Source organism: Quercus robur, chromosome 8, assembly GCF_932294415.1.
Source record: "Quercus robur chromosome 8, dhQueRobu3.1, whole genome shotgun sequence".
Taxonomy (NCBI): Eukaryota; Viridiplantae; Streptophyta; class Magnoliopsida; order Fagales; family Fagaceae; genus Quercus; species Quercus robur.
The window spans coordinates 63,453,864-63,475,879 of record NC_065541.1 but is presented as its reverse complement, the minus strand read 5'-3'; the positions used below and the strand labels follow the sequence as shown (position 1 = coordinate 63,475,879).

Below are 22,016 nucleotides of genomic sequence, written 5' to 3'. Positions count from 1 at the left end.
GAAACCCATCTAATCCTAGATGCAAAAGAATCCGATGAGTAAAAACGGGAAAGAAAAGAGCATGAGCAGTAGAACTACTTCTATGGACCTCAATCAAAGAACAAATAAAAAAAATGAGGAAAGCTAATAGGAGCATCAGTAAAAAAGGCATATAAAAACGCACAACACTCCAAAGGAATGGTGTGCAGATGAGAAATAGGCCACAAAGAATGACAAGCAATCCTAAAGAAGAGATAGTGAATCTTAGTGAGCTCGGCAATAGTGATCCGAGGATCAGAACTCTACTAAATAGAAGACCCAGTGATATAAGACATGATGTCGTCCAAGGGAGGAGACCCATCATAAGGGTAGACAGGATGCTAGACCACTGGCACCCCAAGAGCAACAGCCACTACCGAAGAAGTAATGGTGTACTCATCACCCCGTATCCAACTTCTAACAAGAGTGTTGGAATCATAGGAGTGGACAGAAAGGTTCGAATAGAACTCTCTGATTAAGGTAGTCGGAGGAGAATGATCTGCATCCAACAATGGTAACCAGCCCCTACGGTCAAAGTTACGCCTAACCTCAGGATCAAGCTCATCTAAAAGAACCTTTCTTTCAGCCCAAATGTTTCTCTAAAGGTTAAGCTTCTCAAACGCTTCCTGGTTTTTCTCACTCAAAAACCTCTCACTACTAAAGGTGGGGGAAGGAGTAGAGGTGGAGGTCCCATGGGCTCTAGTCTTCCTAACCATGATGCTAAGGTTGGAATAGGACAGACAGGAAAAAAAAAAAAAAAAAAAAACACCCAAGGGCAGACTGCAAGTTAGCACAAAAAAATATAGAAATAACAATTCTATATGATGCATGAACAGTATAAGCAAATGATGCATGCCCTAATGTAGTGAGAATAAGTTCAATTTAACTATAAATTCACAAAATTGGCTTGAGCATAGAGCTTATATCAAAAATCCCAAAAATTTGAAAAACCACTTATTCAATTTTCAAGAAATTGACCAATTGATTATTACACAAGATAGATAACACATTATAATAATCATATGAATCAATCTAACAAGCCAATTTCATCAAATTACACCCAATTGAACAAAAACCCCAATTTGGGTAATTTCTAGCCCTAGAAGTTCCAAATTTTCCCAAATCAAGAAATTGATCAAATTAATTCACATAGAACAGTTGTATATCAACCCACAACAAAAAGCCATTGATCAATTGTGAAAGAAAAAACCTAAATCATCAAAATCCCCAAAATTTTCAAAGGTTCAAAATTTCCCAAAAATCCATGACAAAAATGCATGAAACTAGAAAATAAATGAAAAAGGAAGGGCAATATGGTCTTACCGGCCCTTAGATGACAAAAACCTTGCAAAAGATTCGGAGGAAAACAACAAAAATTTGCTTTGACCCTTAGACCAATCGAAGAGAGAGAGAAAAGAGTTTGAAAAGTTTTGAAAAGTGAAGACCACGTGAGAAACAAAGCCTTTTTTAAAAACTCTCTATAGGATTTTTGATCGATTGAAAATTAGGTTCGATCAATCAAAAATGCCTTCGATTGATCTAGAACCAATCGAGCAGCGATCAAAATGGTCAGGTTCAAACCAAAATTTTAATCGCATTTTCGATCGATCGAAAAATAGGTTCAATCGATCGAAAATCTAGAAAACACAATTTTTTGAAAAACAGAGCAATTTTCTGCAAAAACTCCTTAAAGCATTGAAATTTAGGAATAAAATGCATGAGTATGAGATGAAATGTTTTTCAAAAAACACTTGTTTTGAACCCAATTTTCCCAAAATGAAGTTTTTCAATCAATTCTCCTTAAATTCTCAAGCTTCAAACACATTTTGCATAAATTTCAAGGAATTTTCAAACTTGGTTGGTCAAACCAAAATCACACACAATAACATGTATAGAGTTTAGCAAAGAGTAACTTGTGTAGTGTGTGCAACTAGCAAAAACTTGAAATACATGTGAGGTGATATGTAAATAGAAATCAAGCACAATTTCTACAAAATTCATTACATAGATTTGAAAGAGACTATTACCTAAAGAGTTACATCATATAACTCTCACATCTCCTAGAATAAAAGTTTGCAATCATGTAAGTTTCTTAATTTTCCTCATATTATACACACAAATTTTATTTGATCAGAAACTTATTAATAATAGTCGGGATAATGTACACACCAATTTTATTTGATTGTAAAGTTATTTAAGCCCAATAATGTACACACCAATTTTAGCATTTAAACCGAGACTACACCTTATGTTCTTTTTGTGCATGTGCTACACTTTCTCGAGCATAAAATCTTACGATATGCACTAAGGTGTTCATGATTGGCTAGTAAACAGTGGTGAGATGGTTATTTATGCCTTTCCTAATAAGTTCAAGTCCGACAATCAAAAGTATGTGACTTCAAGATTAAGATCATGTGATCAAAAACTATAAACATCTTCTTACACCACATGCACTACAAGGCTTCAACTAGTCAAGTGCAATAAATAGGCTCATTTAAGCTAAACAAAGTACATAAATATGTTATGTAAAAATAAATTGGTCAACCTTGATTTCAAATCCAAGAAAAATAATGCAAAACACATTTTGCTTCCTTTTTCCTTTTTCCTTTTTTATATTATGAAAAAAGAAACAAAAACAATCCTAGAATGAAATATATGAATGTTATGCAATGCAAATCCTAGAAAAACAAAGAAAACAAAAACAACAAAGAACAATGGTCACAAAGAGTAGAGCGATGAAGCACAAGAACCATGTCAGAAAAACTTAATTAGATTGAGCATTTTGCATCCAAAACTTTTTAGATGCACCTTGAGCATTGGAGTTCTTATTCACATTAGAATTCTGAGCAACTCCAGGATTGGAATAAAAGTTTAAAGCCTTTACCAACTCACCAATGAGTACCATAGGATCTTGTGCTTGAGGCACAGATACTTTTGGCTTATTTGCTCGTTTAGTAGCTTGCAACTTGAAACAGTTTGGACGAATGTGCCTAGATTTTCCACTAAGATGACAAACCCATGCAGGCTTATCGTGCAACTTTCCCTTAGGAGGGTTAGGATCCTTAGGTTTAGACTCTTGAAGATCAACCTTAATCTTCCTAGGAGGTGTAACTTCTACAGATTTATCAACCTCACTCACAGAGGGTTTGACAACCTCACTCACAGGGGGTTCAGAAGAAGGAACAAAGTTTGTGGAATGGGGTTTAGGCACAGAGATGCTTTCTACAAAACCTAAACCAGTTTTGTTAGAGGGAGACTTTTGAACACTCAGCATGTGATCAAGTTTGGAGCTTGTAGACCTATTAGTTTGTTCTCTAGCAACAAACAATTCAAGTTCCAAGTTCTTAACTTTATCAAGCAAAAGCATGTTCTCAGCCTTCACATTATTCAACAATTCATTAACATCAAACAGTTTCACAAGCAAATTTTTCTTTTCAAGTTCAAGAGATGCAATTTTCTTTAAGCCTAAATCAACACTCATAGCATCTTTTGCAGCAACTTTGCAAAATTTATTGTAGACTTCTTGTAAATCTGCATCCTTAGAAAGTTTCCCATCAGAAGGTTTCTCTTCAACAACAACACTTTCATCAACTACAGCAGTAGCAATGAAAGCAATGAAGTTTTCATTCTCATCACTACCAAACTCATTATCAGAAACTTCATCATTACTAAGGGTTATAGCCATGGCCTTACCCTTAGACCTCAAGAATGTAGGACATTCAGATTTCACATGACCATACCCTTGACACCTAAAACATTGTTGACTCATAAAATTATTAAAAGGTTGACCTACTTTCTCTTTAGGTTTTTTAGTGTTATTAACCTTAGTGGGATCATTCCTCCTAAAATTTCTAGGTTCAATAGTGTTCTTATCTCTTGCCCTTCTGTTATTGTTCCTAAGAAAATTTCTAAAGTTCTTGGCAAGGTAAGCAATCTTCGTAACAAAGAGCTCATCATCAAATCCATTCACATCAACATTATCAATAAACTTAAGAGCCATTAATTTGGATTTGCCAGTCTTAGGTAGGTCCAACTCATAGGAATAAAAAGATCCTACAAGTTCATCAACAGGGATGGAGTCCACATCCTTGCTCTCAGTGATGGCAGTCACTTTGGGTCTAAAATCCTCAGTTAAAGATCTAAGAATCTTCTTAACAATTTTAGGTTGATCATAGATTTCACCCAAATTATATACAGAATTAACAATATCATTAAGCTTTGCATAGAATTCATTAAAAAATTCATCATCAGACATCCTAATACTTTCAAATCTAGAAATTAATTGTTGTGACTTATTGATTTTAACTGCCTTTGTGCCTTCATGCACAGTCTGAAGGATATTCCAAGCAGTATGAGCAATCTTAACATTAGAGATTCTCTTAAATTTCTCCATAGAAACAGCATTAAAAATAGCATTCATAATTTTGTAATTGAAAGCGGCTGCTTCTTTTTGAGAAGTTTGCCATTCACTAACAGGAGTAATGGGCTTCTCCCATCCATATTCAACGGAGTTCCAGACTTTCTCATCAATAGATTTCAGGAATGCTTTCATCCTTACTTTCTAATAAGCATAGTTATTTCCATCAAAGTGAGATGGAATAACAAGAGAGTGTCTGTATTCCATAACAACCGAATTGAAGGATCAGCTCAGAGATCAAAAGATCAACAACAAGAGAGCTACCTGCTCTGATACCACTTGTTCGTTTTTAGATCCCTTAAAGCACAACTAGATTAACCTAGTTATTTAACCAAGTGATTAACTTAGGTAAATTAACAAATCTAGGTTAACACAAATATATCATATCAATGTAAAATGCGGAAAATAAAAAATACAAAGATATGATGACTCAGGAAAACTAAACCGGTAAAACACTTGGGGAGGATTTAACCTAGTTATCCTAAAGGTAAAACTGAATCCACTATGAAAGAATTGAAGTTTACACAATAGCGACTTAGACCACTAACATCTTATTGCTACATCGAGTAGGAAACTTACTACCACGACCACGTGACAACTCCGAGTCCACAGATTACTTCTTTCTTGAATTCCCAGCAAGCACAAACACACCCGCTTGTGTATCTTTAAGCTCTTGAATGCAACAACTGAATCGATTACCAAGTTCTTGACATAATCTTGAACCTTGGAAACTCTAAGTATGTGTGAAGACAACCACCTCTTGATCTCACAAAAGATTCACACACACAACATAAGGAGCAACCAAAAAAGTGGCTAGGGTTTTCCCTTTTATACTTGAGGTAATACATAAAACCCTACACGTCAAACGGGCTTGGGCTGAGTTGGAAAATTCTGCAAAAAAACAATCTACACAAGCTTTGACCGATCGAGTCTAATTCTTGATCGATCGAGCTAGGCAAATTTACACAGTAAATTCTGCAGAACACTCGATTCCAACTTTACATATAAACACACTTTGAGCAAGTCTAAAATAAAGACAAAAATGTTTTGATCATGGTTTGCCAACATTATAAATTGAAGTTCTAATACATTTAAACCTAAAGTCTTAAAACCCAATAATTTCAAAACTTAATATATTTCCAAATAAACAAACTTTCCATATACATCTAACAATTATAAAAATAAAAAGTCATAAAAAAATAACACATATCTCTCTGAAATTTAAAAATAACAATTTTTAAGGAGATATAATTATATAAGTAAGAAATTTCCTAAAATAAATGTTAAATTTCATTCTAATGTTATAACTCATAACCAAACTAATGAATAGGTTTAGTTATTACATTACAACACATTTTATTCCTAGTAATAGAGATTACAATTCCTGTCGTAATCCTCATTTAATGTACCAAACGTACCCTAAGGTACCTAAGTTTTGCCTGTGAAAATAATATATATATATATATATATATATAACATAAACTTTAAGACTCAAAATTTGTGATTTTCATGAATTTAAACTCTGAAGAAACTATAACTCTCAAGATTTAAAATTCTCAACAGCCACCCAAGACTGAAGAGATTACAACATGTGCCCTATCTTTTTGTTTTTTTGTTTTTTTTTTTTTATCACAGCATGTGTCCTATCTCTCTTTGTAGCTCTTGTAGGGACGAACCCAGAATTTAAAGCTAGGGGGGTTCGGAGATAAGCGGAAAAAAAAAATCAAAAAAATTCACAACGGCATCCATATATGTTGAATTTGAATCTTTTCTTTTGAAAAAAATCAAATATTATAGTTGATTTTCTCGTGATCTACAAATAAAATAAAAATTATATTTATTATCTAACAAAAGGACTAATCAAACATTGACAATTTTATTTTGATAAATTTGTGTCACATATATATTATATTATTTATTTCATTTTGTTTCTTTATCTTTGTTTTTATATATTTTTCATTTTGTCTCTTTATCTTTGTCACCCATTGCCCCAAACACACCGGTACCCCCACTACTAATTTATAATGCATTATATGTCCTTTATCTCCTTCTTTCTCTTTATCTCCATTGCCTATTCCCAATATTGCCCCACTACTAACAAACAGTCAAAGTATCAAACAACAAATGTTTTATATATTATCACTTTATAAATTACAAATGTTGGGGATTTTACCAAATCAATGAGTAATAGATAAAGAAGAAGATGAACACATCAAGTAAATGGTGATTGACTTGAAGACACAATTGAATGTTATCCTTAGACAATATTTGTCCCCATACGCAAATTGCTAAAGGGTTTTTACAAACTTGTCCCCAGGATACAACCAAGTTATTAGGTTCTACAAATAGCAATTTTGGAGAATACTCACAAGATTTCTTGTGTTTCTTTCAATTGAACACAAACTTCTATTTATACCCATAAGATCATAACCCTTCAAAAGGTACATATGGAGAGTTAAAATTTTCATTAAAACCATTCACAAGGCTTGAAACGTTCTCAAACTTTCAGAACAGTCACTTGAAGATTCTGAAGAAAATTCTGTTCTGCAATTTTCGATCAATCAAATGCTCTTTTTCGATCGATCAACCAGGAATCAAATATCAATCGAATCTTGCAAAAACTCCAGGATTATTTCCTTCAACATTTTGATCGATCAAACAGAAGTCTCGACCAATCGAAATTCATGGAACTTGAATTTTCACAAAGAAAATTCGAGAATTCGAGTTTTCACTTTATTCATTTTGCAAATGAATACTTTCTAACCTTATATCATTATTATATATACAACAACAATTCACTGTCAAATGCTTTAGCAAAAATTATATATAAATCACAACTCACATCTCACTTTCTCAACTAAAAACACACACACACACATAATCAGTCAATCACAAATTCACAACACAAACATTATATCAATGTTATGTTAGGTTTTAAAGTTTAAAGAGAGAAAAACTACTTGAAAGGGCAAATTGGAATTTTGGGATGGAGGCTGGAGGCTGCAGTTGCCAGAGACAGTGGTGGGTTGGGCAAATCAAGCTGTCAGAGGCGCTGAGGGCAGTGGCAGCGAAGTGGGTCAGTGGCGACTAAGGCTAGGCGGCATGATGGTGGCCTGTGGCGGTGTCGTGCGAGGCTGACAATCTATGCGGTGCCATGGCTAGCCGCAGACTCTAGTCAATACATAGTACTCTCTCTCAATCTCTCCACTCCAATCACTCTCTCTCAACTTTCTCTTTGTCTCTCTCATTTTCTTTTTTTAATAATTTTATCTGAATCGGTTTGTAGGGTTAAAAGTGTTAATGGGTTTTTAAAAAATAAATTGGGTTGGGCTTGGGGGGGTGGGACAGGGTTGGATTGGGGGGGTCCAAAAAGGGTTGGCTGGGTTTAAAGTAATATATATAACTAAATTTTTTTATCATTTTTTGGGCCAAGAGGGGCTCGGCCCCCTTAGGCCTCCTACTGGGTCCATTCCTGCTTGTAACATATCTCTACAAATAACTTTATATTAATAATAAATAAATTTCACTCTGCCTCAATATTGGAACCGAAGAGACTCAGAACTGAAAATTTTCGGAAAAAAGAAAAAAACAAATTTCTATAGTATTTTTCAAAATAAGAATAACGTACATTTCTTCTTAAAGTTTCCAACTTTCGCTCATTCTTTCCCACATGAATGCCGGTTTAAGTGCCTTTTCGTCCGTTATTCTGTTTATTCTCATTGGCTTTGAAAAACTGTCCTCTCTCTCTCTCTCTCTTCTTGTCCCCTCTCTCTCTCTCTCTCTCTCTCTTCTCTTCCCCTAAACTTTCCTGCTAATTTTCAACAATTGGAAAGATTCCAATCCCATAATCTCTCTCATAATAAACCAGTTCACCATCTTTTTATGGTTAGTACTTCTTTCTCCTTGTCATTTCTTTGACCACACGTTTGTTTCTCAAGAAAAAAAAAAAAAAAAAAAAAAAAAAAAAAAAAAAAAAAAAACATTGCCTGCATATTGAAAAGAAGCCACATTTTGCAATTTGCTTTTTCCTTCTTGTCATACAAGTTGATAGTTAAGGTTTTGTATTTGATACTGAGATTGATAATATGTACTTTTGTACATTTGGAGACATCCGATAAAATTGAAGCGATAAAGAGAGATTGATAATATGTCCAAATTGTTGTCTGGCAGGTTTGAAGAGTTGTAGAAAGTAGAACACATGGCATTCAAAGGGGATCATGCATATGATTATCTCTTCAAGATTGTTTTGATTGGTGACTCGGGTGTTGGGAAATCGAACATTCTTTCAAGGTTTACTTGAAACGAGTTCTGCTTGGGGTCTAAGTCCACCATTGGTGTTGAATTTGCCACTAGAACATTGCAGGTTGTTTTGGATTATAAATACATTTGAAATGTGATTTATAATTTTTTTTTATTACCCGTCCTTATGTTGGTTATTGATAACTCGGTTGAATGTTCTTGTAATTTTGTTGGTTTTGTCTGTATTTTTGTTTTTGATGAATGATTCTCTGTTTATTTCTTGGTAGAGTATTATTCGTTTACATTTACTTTGTTGCGTCACTGGTAATCTAGGGTGACAACCTTTATAGTATAGGTGTGTGGATCATAACAGTGTATAGGAATTTTTTTTCTCTTGAAAAATTTACTCACAAGTCACAAATCCTAGCCAACCTCCAGAGTCACTTCCCACCCCATATACTTATGAGTAAGGAAGAGCCATTTGGTCCAAAGACAACCAGCAACATTCTTACTTTTTATTTATTCTAACTGGCATGCATGTTTTTTGGTGTTTTATTGACATTTGCTCCTACTAATTGAAACCTCAAAATCTTCAGCATGTATGTGTCAGACATGTAGGGGAAACCTCTACATTCGTTGTCTCGATGTGTAGGGGAAAAAAAATAGAATCATATCATTCTAGATATGTTTTTAAAGATTTTGATGTTTGTTATTTATTTTGAATACTTAAAATGAACATAAAAAATATGTATGTAAATAAAATATACCTAAAGATATTAATTAATTAATTGTCATATTTAGGTGTATTACTTTTTCAGGAATGTTCATGTCATTGTATCTCATATCGTGTTGTGTCCATGTCCATTCTTCTTAGCTTGAATGAATAATTAGATGTTGGAGATTGGCCATTTTACTAATGTGATGGCTGTAAAATATGTTTGAATGAATTATTAGATGTAGGAGACACACACTAAGTGTACATCTCTGCTCTTCTTCTTTTTGGGTTTTGAAAAGTTGTATTGGTTTTTATCTGTGTCATGTTTGAACTGGATGAACTTAGTGGTGATGTTGTATTTCTCTTTTTCAGTTAAGAAACTGATGCCATGACATTGACTATGTCTAAAGATTGAATGAACATAGATTTTGGTCACATTGATATGCACTCACATTTTAATAGAGAATTAGATATTGACAGGCTATAAGCTATGAGTCAAAAACCTCCCCTGTTTTCTATTGAGGGGAAAAATTTGGGGATTTTTGTTAAGGATTTGGGTTAATTCCTTCGTCAAAAGACAAGTAGATACCTATGAGTTGGTTAGCTATCTAAAACGAGCTCCGAAGATGTGTGTGTGAAAATTTGGAACAAGTTGATTTTTTTTTTTTTTTTTTAATGAAGAAAAAACTTTTATACCCATGGATAACATTGACAAAACATGTGGGGCCAAAAACTACGTCCAAAAAAGATAACCTCACCGCTATTGAGAGATCACTAATTGGCCAATACATGAGAAGTTGTGTTTCTTACTCTATTAGTCTAATTAAAGGAAATTGACTCAAAATGTTCTCACTACAAAAAATGCATCCTATAGCCACATTTAGCTCCTAAAAACGTGGCTATTTGTTCATTGTTTGGTGGGGTGTATGATTCTTCTAGAAGAGATAATAATAAACTTGCTCATAGTCTGGTTAAGCAATCTTTTAATATTACAGATTGTTTTATATGGATGGAGAATGTTTCACCACAGTTTTATTATATTTTTCAAGCCAATATAGCCAGTCTTCATTAATAAAATTTTCAGGTTATTTTCATCTCAAAAACAGTTTTATTTCAATGCAATTAAAAATTATATAGTCTATAAATATACTTTGCCTTGTTTTTATCCCAAGTGTGAATGACTAAATTTTCGGCAATTTATTATAAATAAAATTAAATTAAAAAATTGGCACTTTACATGTAAACAATTTTACAAGTGTCTCACTATGGCTGTGTTGCATGAATAAAATCTTAGAGAATCATTCATGTCTTTTGATTTTCATATCAAAAGTGGCATCCATATATGCTGTGTAACTTACTGGCAACTCAGTTGATAGACTTGACCATCTTGATTAATTGCTAAGCAACTCTCAAATGTGTTTCACGTTTGGTTTCGTCAAGAATGTGAAAAGAAACGATAATGTATACCTTTTTTCCAGTAAAGAGAAAGGAGGAGACATGCTTTTGTTTTTATTTTTGGATTCTTATCTGGAATATATTATAAGATAAGACTTGCTTTTTTTAAGTGAAGGAAAAGATCCATAAAAATAAATAAATAAATAAATAAGTGAAGGAAAAGAAGATTTTAAAGGGCCTTTCGAGAAATGTAAAAGGGGATGTGACAAATGAAAAGTGAAATAATTTTACCACACCACAGCAGAAAGTTGAAGTAAGAGAATTAACGAGACTTGGCCGAATGGTCTTCTTCCACGGCAGAAAGTTTTAATTAGCAACTACATCTTTACTATACTAAACAATATTTTACCATTTTTAACCTTTTATTAAAACTTAAAACTAAAACAATAACAAAATTTTACGATAACCCAACGTAAGGTCTATAAAAGAATGCGTTAGGCTTAGTATCATAGTCCTAAAAGCTAAAACAATAGTAATCCATGGTATTGCAAATTTACAAAACCATGATGGTTCATGATATTCTACAAAATCATGGTCTATGGAGTACAGACTCTACTCTATTTATGGTTAGCCTATTGTATTCTATCACTTAACATTATAATATAGGACCTTTGAAACCCCAAAAAAAAAAAAAATATATATATATATATATATACACACAATATAATATAGGCTCGTATTATATCTAACAAAGAGAACTAGAGACTCTTGTTCAGAATATTTGTGTTCTTTTCTCTATCTTTCAACACTTCAATCAGAATCGAAAATAATTATGCATGCAATAATAATAATAATAATAATAATAATAATAAAATTCAAGAGGAAACAAGGAATAACAGGGCTCTTGACTTGATGCACCCTATCATACCAAACAAAGGGATCAAAGATTATATTACGATTCATCTCTGTTGTGACCTTCACCAAAAAGAATTTATTTTTAATTACCAAGAAACTCAAATGAAAGGACCTTTGGTATGACTTGAATTTTTGGACCCGCTAGAGCATTCACAATGGCAATGTAAGTGGCCATGGACACTGGTGAACCAACATTGTCACGATCCTAGGGAACAAGGAAGTGATCACATTTTTTTATCCTGAAGATAATGAAAAAGAAGGATTGGGTCCCAAGCAGATATAACTGTGGCTTAATAATTAGCAGTTATTGTTATCTCCCTATGAAAATTCTTTATATATCCTTCCCCACACAAGAAAGTTACGTAATCAACTTCTCTAGCATCATAATTTGGCATCATATACTACACAAATTATTCTATTGTGCATAAAAAATTATTGTTGGCTCTGATTTAGTCTTGAGTTTTTAACGTTGTCACGTAAATTTTTGAAACTTCGCTTCTTTTTTTCACGCCTTTATTCTAGATTTTCTAGTATGTTTGTTATTTGATTTTTAGAGTTACAAATGATACTAAATTAGGTTGGTTTAAACTAAATAAAAGTTATTGTCTTTTTCAATAAAGCAACCCAATAGGGCCTATACCAAGCAATTTCTTATTATATTATGTTTGTTTTCGTAGTTAGTGGTTGGATTTTAGAATTTAATATCACATGATTTGAAGAACAATTACTGATATATATTGGTTGATATAAATTTAACAAGACTTAATGATATGAACTTAATTTGGAGATTTTACTCCAACAGAAGCTCTTGTGATATTATGGATTTGAAACGATATCTAACACTGAGTCATTTGAAATTCTCTAAATTGAAAATTTATTTAATAATACTTATTAATTAAATATATAATCATATATTACACTCATATTAGTCGAACTTTCTTGTACATTGCATTTATTGGCTACCAGTTTGGTTAGAAAAACATAATCTTTATAACTAATTTCAATTGAGCAAAGGTTCAAATTACAATAATTTTTCTGTGTTTCATCACTTACTACATCATTTTTCTGCGCATATTACCTCAAAGCTTTTGATTTATTAATATTGGTAATACATGTACCATCTATAAAATATCAAAATGCCTCATACACAACAATGGGGCTCCTCACTTTGTTAGTACCATCATCCCAAACTAAAGAAGTAGAGACCATTTGTTTATCTAATGTTCCTTCAATTGTGAGTGCAAACGATTGCTTTTGTCCAGAAGATGTAAATGATAGAATACTAGGGTTCACTTTGATACTAAGTCCAGTTGGGGCGATCACATTAGCTTTGTACGTAGATGGTGATGTTCCAACATTAGTGACGGTCCGATTGAAAACATGACTTATTGAATTTGAGGGTTGTATGGATAGAGCAAAAGAAGGATAGTTTAGATCAAAGACTGTTCTATTAGATCCTTCTGGACAGCGACTATTGTCCCCAGTAACAGATTGTAATAACTTGGTACTATATCCTTGTCCACACAAAAAATTTATGTAGTCAAGAGCATCAATATCATATATTAAACCAGGATTTGAAGCCTTAAGAGGATTTATATTGCCTGCACCATATGCAAATTCAGCTCCGGAGCTCTTTTCAGCATCCATAGGGATAGCTGCAAGTAATACACCAAATTGGTCAAGGGTTATGGTCTGAATTAAAAGTAGGAGAAAATATTTTAATCCCTAACAAACTTAAAGTTTTTTTTTTTTTTTTCCTTTCGTCAACATCCATTATATTTATAAAAGAATGATGGCGTGGCAAAACTAAAAAGTGACACGTCATCATACTTTACACATGTTAAAGACAAAAGGTGATCACTTTAAACTTTAGAGATAAAAGGCAATCAATTTTGAGTTTGTTAGGCACTAAAGCAATCACTTTAAACTTAAAAGAACTAAAATTGATCGTACACTAAAGTTTAGACCAAACTATATACTTTAGCCTTAAAATTGCCAAGAGTGGGAACTTAATATAGCTATTACCAGTAGTCTTGAGAGCGGATATGATAGCAGCAGGTGACCATGTGGGGTGAAAGGATTTTATGTAGGCAGCCACCCCTGAAGCATGTGGGCAAGCCATTGATGTCCCTGAGATTATATTATATGAAAATTTTCTCTCATCTAAAGAAACTTCAGAAATTGGGGAAATTGGGGACCATGCAGCTAGAATGTCAACTCCAGGTGCAGCTAAATCCGGCTGCAACAACATGAAAATTCAGTAAGATGAATAATACCATTAACTCTAGGGGGATAACATTTTTCACAAATAATGACATGACAAGTTGTAATTGATGTATAATCAAAATGGTAATAGAAGTTGATCCACATAAAAGTGATATTACTCTTATTAGAACATATATCATATCAAAAGTTTTCAAGGAAAATTGGGAAAAATGTTGTTTCCCTAACATTACTCAAATAATACAAAGATGCAAATGTGAATAAGTGATTATTTGGAAGTTACCTTGAGAATGTTGTTTGCAGCTGGATTTGGACCTCTGGATGAGAAGGCAGCTATGTAAGGGGCAAATGTATCTTTACGGGCATTAGTCTTGAGAATAGTCGCAGTTGGGTTACTGTAAAATTGTGCATCTTCATTAGGATTAGTGTGTCTTGTGAATTCCTTAATTGTCTAAGGAATTTTAGATGAATACCTTGTCGAATTTATGTACGAGTAAATGTTTGCACCATCCTCCAAGCTAAGGAAAGCTGCAGGCAAGGGAAATGGGAAAGCAGAGGAATCGGGGCGTCGGCCTTGCATCACAGTACCAGCTGCACCGGCAAAGAGTTGCCCAGTACCATCATTCTCACCATCACAAAGTACAATTTTACCTTTCACCAAATTTTTGTCCAGAGAATCATCGTTGCAAGTCCTGCATTTTTGCAATAAGTTCCATTTTTTTTTTAACTACCATGTTTAAAGAGTGTCTATAATTGGTACTTTTATTTTGAAGCACAAGGAATATTTCACTTGCTAGTTTGATAGATTTATGTATACACAACTAGCAAATGGTTAAACTTGTCCTTTTTGTTTATATGCATATCAAAAAATAGTTCAAGCTAATATAGATTTTCTTTTTATTTTTCAGTTACCTGGCGTAGGAGGGAGAACCAAATTCTGATGTCTTGTTTGGTGCATCTCCACCATAAATTATTGGATACGTTCCATTCTTGAGGTCGAATGTATTAATTGAAACTCCCTACACATGAAATAAAGAAATTCTTCAAGTTACTTTGTAGTTTAAATTTTATACCATATGATTTACACGCGCAATTCCACACGATTAAGGAAAATGGTTACCTTGACACTTCCAAACTAAATAAAACTCATACCTTGACTGTTTGTGTATACTTTTCTACTTTAAATTTTTGTTACTTTATGAGGAAAAAAAATGAGGTACATGTGACAGATTGTAATTTGTGGAATATAAAATGAAACACTCAAGATGGAACAAAAGATTTTTCCTGATGTATTAACATTTTGTTAAAGTTATTTTTTTTTTGGAAAAATTGCATAGAATCCTTTGTTGCATCCTTGAGAACAAAACATAAAAAAATTCCTATGTTCTACTATGACTCTATGCGTAGGATAAATGAATTTTATTCCAAAACAGGGGCTAGACATTTTAATTACCTCAAATTTCTTGTTGTTACCTAATTGGACCTCGGTGAAGAACTTTCGGTCTGTGGTGCTTGCAGCCACAGAAAGAGACCATGGGGCGAAGCTTGAGAGGGTTGCTAGATCTGGACCCCGGTTACCAGCAGAAGTTGATGTCAATATTCCTTTTCTCATAGCATGAAAGGCACCAATGGCAATTGCATCTGTAAAATAGTTCTTAGAAGATCCACCAAGTGATATAGATATTATGTCAATCCCATCCGCAATGGCATCATCGAATGCTGCAAGAATATCAGCATCATTACAGCCTAAAGACCAACATATTTTGTACACGGCAATTCGTGCGGATGGAAGCCCTCCTCGTGCTGTTCCAAAACCAATGCCTTCTAAGCTGGCTGCGTTAACTAAGTTCCCGGCTGCAATTGATGCAACATGTGTCCCATGGCCGTCTGAATCTCTCGGAGATTTAATATCACCTTCTACAAATAATTTATCGCTACGGTAATATTTTGCTCCAATGATTTTACTGCGTTAAGTGTAACCATATTTGTTAGTTGTACTTTTGACTCTAAATTTCTACGCTTGGCACAACGTTTTTCACAGCTACTAGCGTGGCTTTTGTGATTAGAATAACATCACTTTCACTTTAGTGTATTATTGACACCACTTTTACGATGCATCAATCACAACAAATGAACAAGCCATGTTAGTAATTATAAAAAATGTCGTAAAAAATATAATCGTAGCATAATATATACAAAACAGTTTGGTTGGATGTTAAAGATATACTTGTTGCAAGTGAAATTGGTTGAGGCTTGGCACTTGCCCTTCCATTTGCTAGGTGGTGGACCAAATCCTTTGTCATCAAAGCTAGCAGACTCCGGCCAAATTCCAGTGTCGAATACTCCTATAATGGCATCGCTTTCAGTTGTTGGTTTATCCACTTGCTTCGGAAGGCCAAGGAAGTCCCATGACCTTGTTGTATGGAGCTCTTTTTTTTGGTTAGGGAATACTGACACCACCCCATTCATTCCTACATATTCATTGTTACAACATTTTATTATGAATTCCAGATTTTTTTTTTTTTTTTTTTTTTTTTTTGGAGGGGGGGGGGGGGGGGGGGGGGGGGAATTGTGATCAGGTTCACCCACCAGCCATTTTTTGAGCTTCTTGCTCAGTTAGCTCCACTGCAAATCCATGGAAACTCCTTTTGTAGCTATAGAGTAAAGATTCTGCTCCAATATGACTAAAAGCAAGCATATGCAATTTGACAAGTCAAGGTCTAGAAGCAATTCAACGCCTAATAACTTTATCCATAATTTTCTAATGTAAATTCACGTGAATTGAGATGGTATTGTAAATTTTTGTATCAGCCATTGGATCAAATGCAAAAAGGTAAATATAAAAAAGTTCACATTTTTTTTTAATAACTTTTTTAACCTTTTGAATTAAATGGCTGATACAAAAAGTCAAGGAGAAAGGGGCTTTGAATTGTCATTTAAAAAAAAAAAAAAAAAAAGACTTGGTAATGTCATTGAGTTACTCTTGACTCTTGACTAGAATCTAGAAAAGTATATTTAATTTTGTAATTTATGAAGAAATTAGGTTTGCACAGATTAATTAAAAAATATATTCATTTAAATTAAAATTTACTAAGAAATCATTGAAATTAATAATAAAATAGCTAATAAAAATAAAATGGAAAAATTAACTTGTATTACAAGAAGTTCATTGTTTGAGATTAATATTTTATTAAAAGAGAAAAAGACAGTAGAAAATAGAATTTTAATCAAGGTAGTGTTTTAAACTTTTTAAGAATTTTGAAATAAAGTTTTATATATAAAAAAACTATATTAATAATTTTAAGATAGAATGAGGTGACAAAAATATGTCATACGCATAACATTGCTGTTAAATCACATAATATAAATTTCAACCTATGACGCTCACTCCATAATAATTGCTCTTATAATCAAGTTAAGACACCAATCGACTTTTGGTGTAAATGGAGATTTCAACTTGACACCAATCGGCTTTTCGTGTAGGTGGAGTTCAAACTCAATATCTAGTATTCAACAACAAAAGACTTTACTAGTTGAATTAACTAAAACTCACTATATCTTTAATATATTGAATATAATGCGATATTCGTGACACTTCAAGTCCTATCATCTAAATACAACATGTGAGACTAAGACCCCACTTTTCTTTTCTTTTATTTTCTTTTTTTAAATTCTAAATATAACATGACAAAAACTTATCTTGAAAATTGTTGAAATCTTGTTATAACAAATAAATTCAAGCATCATAAAAGCAAGTTTCGGGTGGTGCCATTATACTACTTTTATAACCTGCCAACGACATCTTGTAGCATGCTTGTGTAAAGAGATGATGTGGAAACCTCATCTCTCTTGTTGCCCATATACACGATATATGCCTGCATGCACAATATCATGTCATAGGAAAAACATTAATAAGCCTGTTAAGTAGGAAAAAACAGTATACGGTGTTTCAGGTGTAGGAACATGTGGGTCCCTTCTCCTTCTGTGTATAATAAAGTCTGTTTATTGTGCCGCATGAATTAAAAGGCCGATTTCACCATAAAATTTTTCTATCACACACACACTCTGTGTGTTGCACTTTATTCCCTACTAGTCTCAATTTGTTACATATTTTCTTTTCTTTTCTTTTTTTTAATCAAATTTAAAGTAGGGAAAAAAAAAATCAAATACATTCCATTCGGTAATTGGTGGAACTGTAAATTAAGTGGGAAAGCTCGTTTCCATGAAAAAACATAAGAGATCAGAGATCAGAGATAGAGAGATATTTGCCTTTTTGTCATTCTGAGAAGTTGAGTGACCAATAAGCAGAGTGGAGGCAAAGCAGAGGAGGAGCAGCATTGAGAGAATTGAGGTTTTGCCTGCCATTGTAAACATCTGCACAAAATGCTTCAGTTAAATTAAAACTCAAGCCCCCATCAAAACACCATTGTAACCCTTAATTAATCCTCATTATAGTCATAGCTCCAAGTATATATATATATATATATATATATATAAAAACCAAGAATTCATGGAAAACCAAAAGTTTTACCTTGATTTATGGTGATGCTGTGGCCAGAGCAATTGCGCTTAAAAAATGTTTTTGGTGAGCTAACTGGAAATGGCTCAGGGTGCGTGGGAATAATTAATGGCAGCCAATGGTGGGAAGAGGTGGTGGTGGCATAGCCGCGAAGTGAGAAGAAGATAAGATTGGGAGAGGGAGAGGAAGTAGAGGAAAGGGTGTTGTTCCTTTGCTTGTTGGAGAGCTTGAGCTTGAATTAAGATCTGAGGCGTCTATTTGTACTAGTTGCCCCTAGAAATTTCCGTGAATGTCCCACATTTTAGTCTTGCCTGAAAATTTACATCATTTTTACCAAAGCAAAGCAGTAATTTTTACTAAAAACTTCTCTTAGGATGAATTTGGATTAGTTGCACTCTAAGATTAGATGCCCGTACAGCCCCAATGAAATTGAAAATGTGTTAGACAAATAAACAACGTTAAGTTTAATTTTTAAACTATAATTAAAACATGGACAAATTTAAGAATAAATACAATTAGATACAATTTTTTTTTAGTATGACCATTGACCATGACCTTTTTTCTTTTTTTTTTCTTTTTTTTTTTTTTTTTTTTTTTTTGAGAAGAATGACCATTACCAATTTATGTACTCTTCTTTAAAAAATTTAAAAAAAAAAAAAATTGTAAGGACAACCAACTTAAGGAAAAATTTGCTCAAAACTTTTTTCATATTTGGGAACAACTTATTTAGATTTTTTGTTAAAAAAAATTTAATGAAAGTGTACTTCAAAAAAATAAAGTTTTAAAAAATTATACATAAAAAATTTGCAAAATTTAAAAAGCTAGCTTATAAGCTAGTCCCAAACACACGACAAAAAATTTTGCGGCTTGAACTAATTAAAAGTCTAGATGACCCTCTTCGAATCAATTGTATGCACCAAGGACTTAAACTTTGAATTTTGACCCCTTCCAAACGACTGTAACAGGAACACTTTCTTTATATTTTTTGTTGAGAAAACAAGTAACAGGAACTTATGTCCTCTATGGCTCTATATAGGCCTCAATACCAGTATACACAACTTTTATATATATATATATATATATATACAACTTTTATATATATATATATAATCAGTATACATAATAACTAGATAATTAGATAAATACAAAAAATATCTCTCATAAGAAGTTATCGATATTTTTTTTAAGGAAAAAAAAAGGTTCTTAGCACCAAGATCCAATAAATAGTTCCACATTTTATTCGTTTTCTCCATCATTCAGTTGCATCTGTTCAACTTTTGCAGAGCTCAGTTATGACTAATGCGAGCTTGTAACTCAAGTGGCAGCACAAAAGTGCAAGGCGTAGTCAGAAATTTTTGATGGGGGTTGAGGTAATATTATCATATTGATTTGTAATTTAAGAAAAATACAAAGTATGACATATATATATATATATGCATGTCTTCCTGCATTACTTTTAGAAAAAAAACATTATATCTAACCAAAATTAGACTACATTTATAAGAAATAATATTTATAGAAATTAAATATAACAAAGTCACTATAAGCAACTATAAAATAAATAACAATTAAATTCAACTAAATTAGACTACTATGGTCAAAAATAAATTCAAAATCAATTTCATTCATATCAACTAAATTCAAAATCAATTTCATTTCTACTAATAACTTAATACTGCACCAGTGTACCCTCACAGTCTCTCTACTCTCTAATGATAATTCTCACACCAATACAACATAGTTCTTTGAATAGCTATGGGATATGGCCTCACTCTAGAAAAAAAAAAAAGAGAGATATGGCTGACATGTCTTAGAGAATGAAAGGAAAAGTCAAAAAGATGAAAAGTATGAATTTGTGGTGGGGCATTTTTATGGCTTCGTATTGGAGGAGGGGCCAAGTTTTTCTCTTTTGTAAGATAGTAATAAATAAATGGAAGTGGAAAAGTCTTCACGAAAACGAAGACGAAGATATTCAGCAAAAAAAAAAAAAAAAAAAGAAGACGAAGACGAAGACCGAGTCAACGTTCCGTACTTAGGGTGAGTTTGGTTCAACTTTTTGAAAAAGTGCATAATGAAAAAGTGGAGTTTTGTAAAAGTGTATAATGAAAAAGTGGAGTTTCAAAAAGCTGAGTGTTTGGTAAAAACTGTTAAAAAGTGCATAATGAAAAAGCTGAGTGTTTGGCTAGCACTTATAAAAGTGGCTTTTTGAGGGATAAATGACCAAAAAGGACAATGTATATATAAGAGAATTTATTTCATACTTTTTTTTTTTTTTTTATGTGAGTTTGTTTCATACTTAAATCAATTACTTCATCATACTTAAATCAATTTTTCTTTTTCTAAAAAAATTATTTTTTTCTTACCAATATTAGCTAATAATAATCTACCACTTAAGATTTATTGTGAAAGTATTGTAAAAACATTGTGATAAAAATTGATACTAATATTAATTTGAACGTACTATTAAAATTATTTTTTTCTCTTTCTAAAAAAATTATTTTTTTCCGACAAGTGTTAGCTAATAATAACCTACTACTTAATATTTATTGTGAAAATATTGTGATAATATTTCCTTCTTTTTCATTTTTTTTCTCCTCCACTCACTTACCGCATTTTCTTCTTTTTTTCTTTTTTTTTTTTCCCTCTTTTTTTCCAGTCCACACACGTACCCACTGGCCACTCTTTTCCTTTATTTCCTTCTTTCCTTTCTTTTTCCATTTCACTTCTCCAAGTTTCCAGAACGTCCCAGAGAGCTCTCCTTCGCCCTTTTTTTCTTTTTTTTTTTTTTTTTTTTTTTTTTCTTAGCTCTTCGTCTGCATGATTCTTCCTTCCTCTTTTTTTTTTTTTTTTTTTTTTTTTTTTTTTTTTTTTCTTAGCTCTTCGTCTGCATGATTCGTCCTCTCTTTTTTTTTTTTTTTTTTTTTTTTCTTAGCTCTTCGTCTGCATGATTCTTCCTCTCTCTTTCTTTTTTTTTTTTTTTTTTTTTTTTTTTTTTCTTCTTAGCTCTTCGTCTGCATGATTCTCATCAAACGAAGATAGATGGGAAATCCAAAAGGGAGGAATGGGTCAGATCGGTGCTTGATCTCTGCCTTCACCGCTGCCTGTCTTTCTCTCCACCGTTGCTTGATCTCTTCCTCACTGCCAACGACATGCGGCGGAAATGGGTCAGCTCGGTTTTTTTTTTTTTTTTTTGGTTATGATTTCATTATTGGGTTCCTTTGTAAAATTGTGTAAAATTGGTTTGATTTTGTTGATTTTGTGTTTGGATTATCAAATGTTGAAATGGGTTGTGGTGGTAGATCGGTGATTGTTGGGTGGTGCTTTGTTTGTATTTGGTTGATACTTTCTTGACCGGTGTTGGTCTGTAACAGAGGAGCGGAGAAGAGAAAAGGGCAAAGTTTATTGGTGATGGGTATTTTAGTATTTTCACTATTGCAACGGTAATAATACAAAACGCGCTCTGCGCGTTTTCATTTATGGACCCCTGAGGGTCCATAAGCCATTCCGCGTTTTCCTTCAGTTTTTTCTGAAAGTTCAAAACGCAACTTTTGTATAAAAGTTGCGTTTTGAGCTTA

The 22,016-nt window shown here is 32.9% G+C and overlaps 2 protein-coding genes across 2 annotated transcripts in view; one reads left to right on the top strand and one right to left on the bottom strand.

Moving 5' to 3' along the window:
- Window positions 1-8,146: 8,146 nt before the first annotated feature.
- The window catches only part of LOC126697602 (ras-related protein Rab11C-like), a 30,562-nt gene continuing 16,692 nt past the window's right edge, over window positions 8,147-22,016 (top strand). Inside the window, exon 1 of the mRNA XM_050394675.1 lies at window positions 8,147-8,320. The gene's annotated coding sequence lies outside the window, so the exon portion shown is untranslated. The remainder of the gene's footprint in view (window positions 8,321-22,016) is intronic.
- LOC126697600 (cucumisin-like) lies at window positions 12,666-18,680 on the bottom strand. Its single transcript, XM_050394672.1, has 11 exons — window positions 18,454-18,680; window positions 18,192-18,296; window positions 17,712-17,797; window positions 16,512-16,606; window positions 16,150-16,393; window positions 15,376-15,886; window positions 14,835-14,941; window positions 14,396-14,614; window positions 14,206-14,317; window positions 13,725-13,938; window positions 12,666-13,354 (listed from the first exon to the last, which is right to left on the bottom strand). Exons 2-11 carry the CDS (start codon window positions 18,294-18,296, stop codon window positions 12,831-12,833), a joined length of 2,217 nt encoding a protein of 738 aa, XP_050250629.1. The 5' UTR covers window positions 18,454-18,680; the 3' UTR covers window positions 12,666-12,830.

Coding starts and splice junctions, on each gene's coding strand:
- LOC126697600 (XM_050394672.1), bottom strand. CDS start 18,296: ATGTTTACAATGGCAGGCAAAACCTCAATTCTCTCAATGCTGCTCCTC. Junction 17,798..18,191: donor CTTCTCAGAATGACAAAAAG/GCAAATATCTCT, acceptor TTGTGCATGCAG/GCATATATCGTGTATATGGG. Junction 14,318..14,395: donor TCGTACATAAATTCGACAAG/GTATTCATCTAA, acceptor ACAATTTTACAG/TAACCCAACTGCGACTATTC.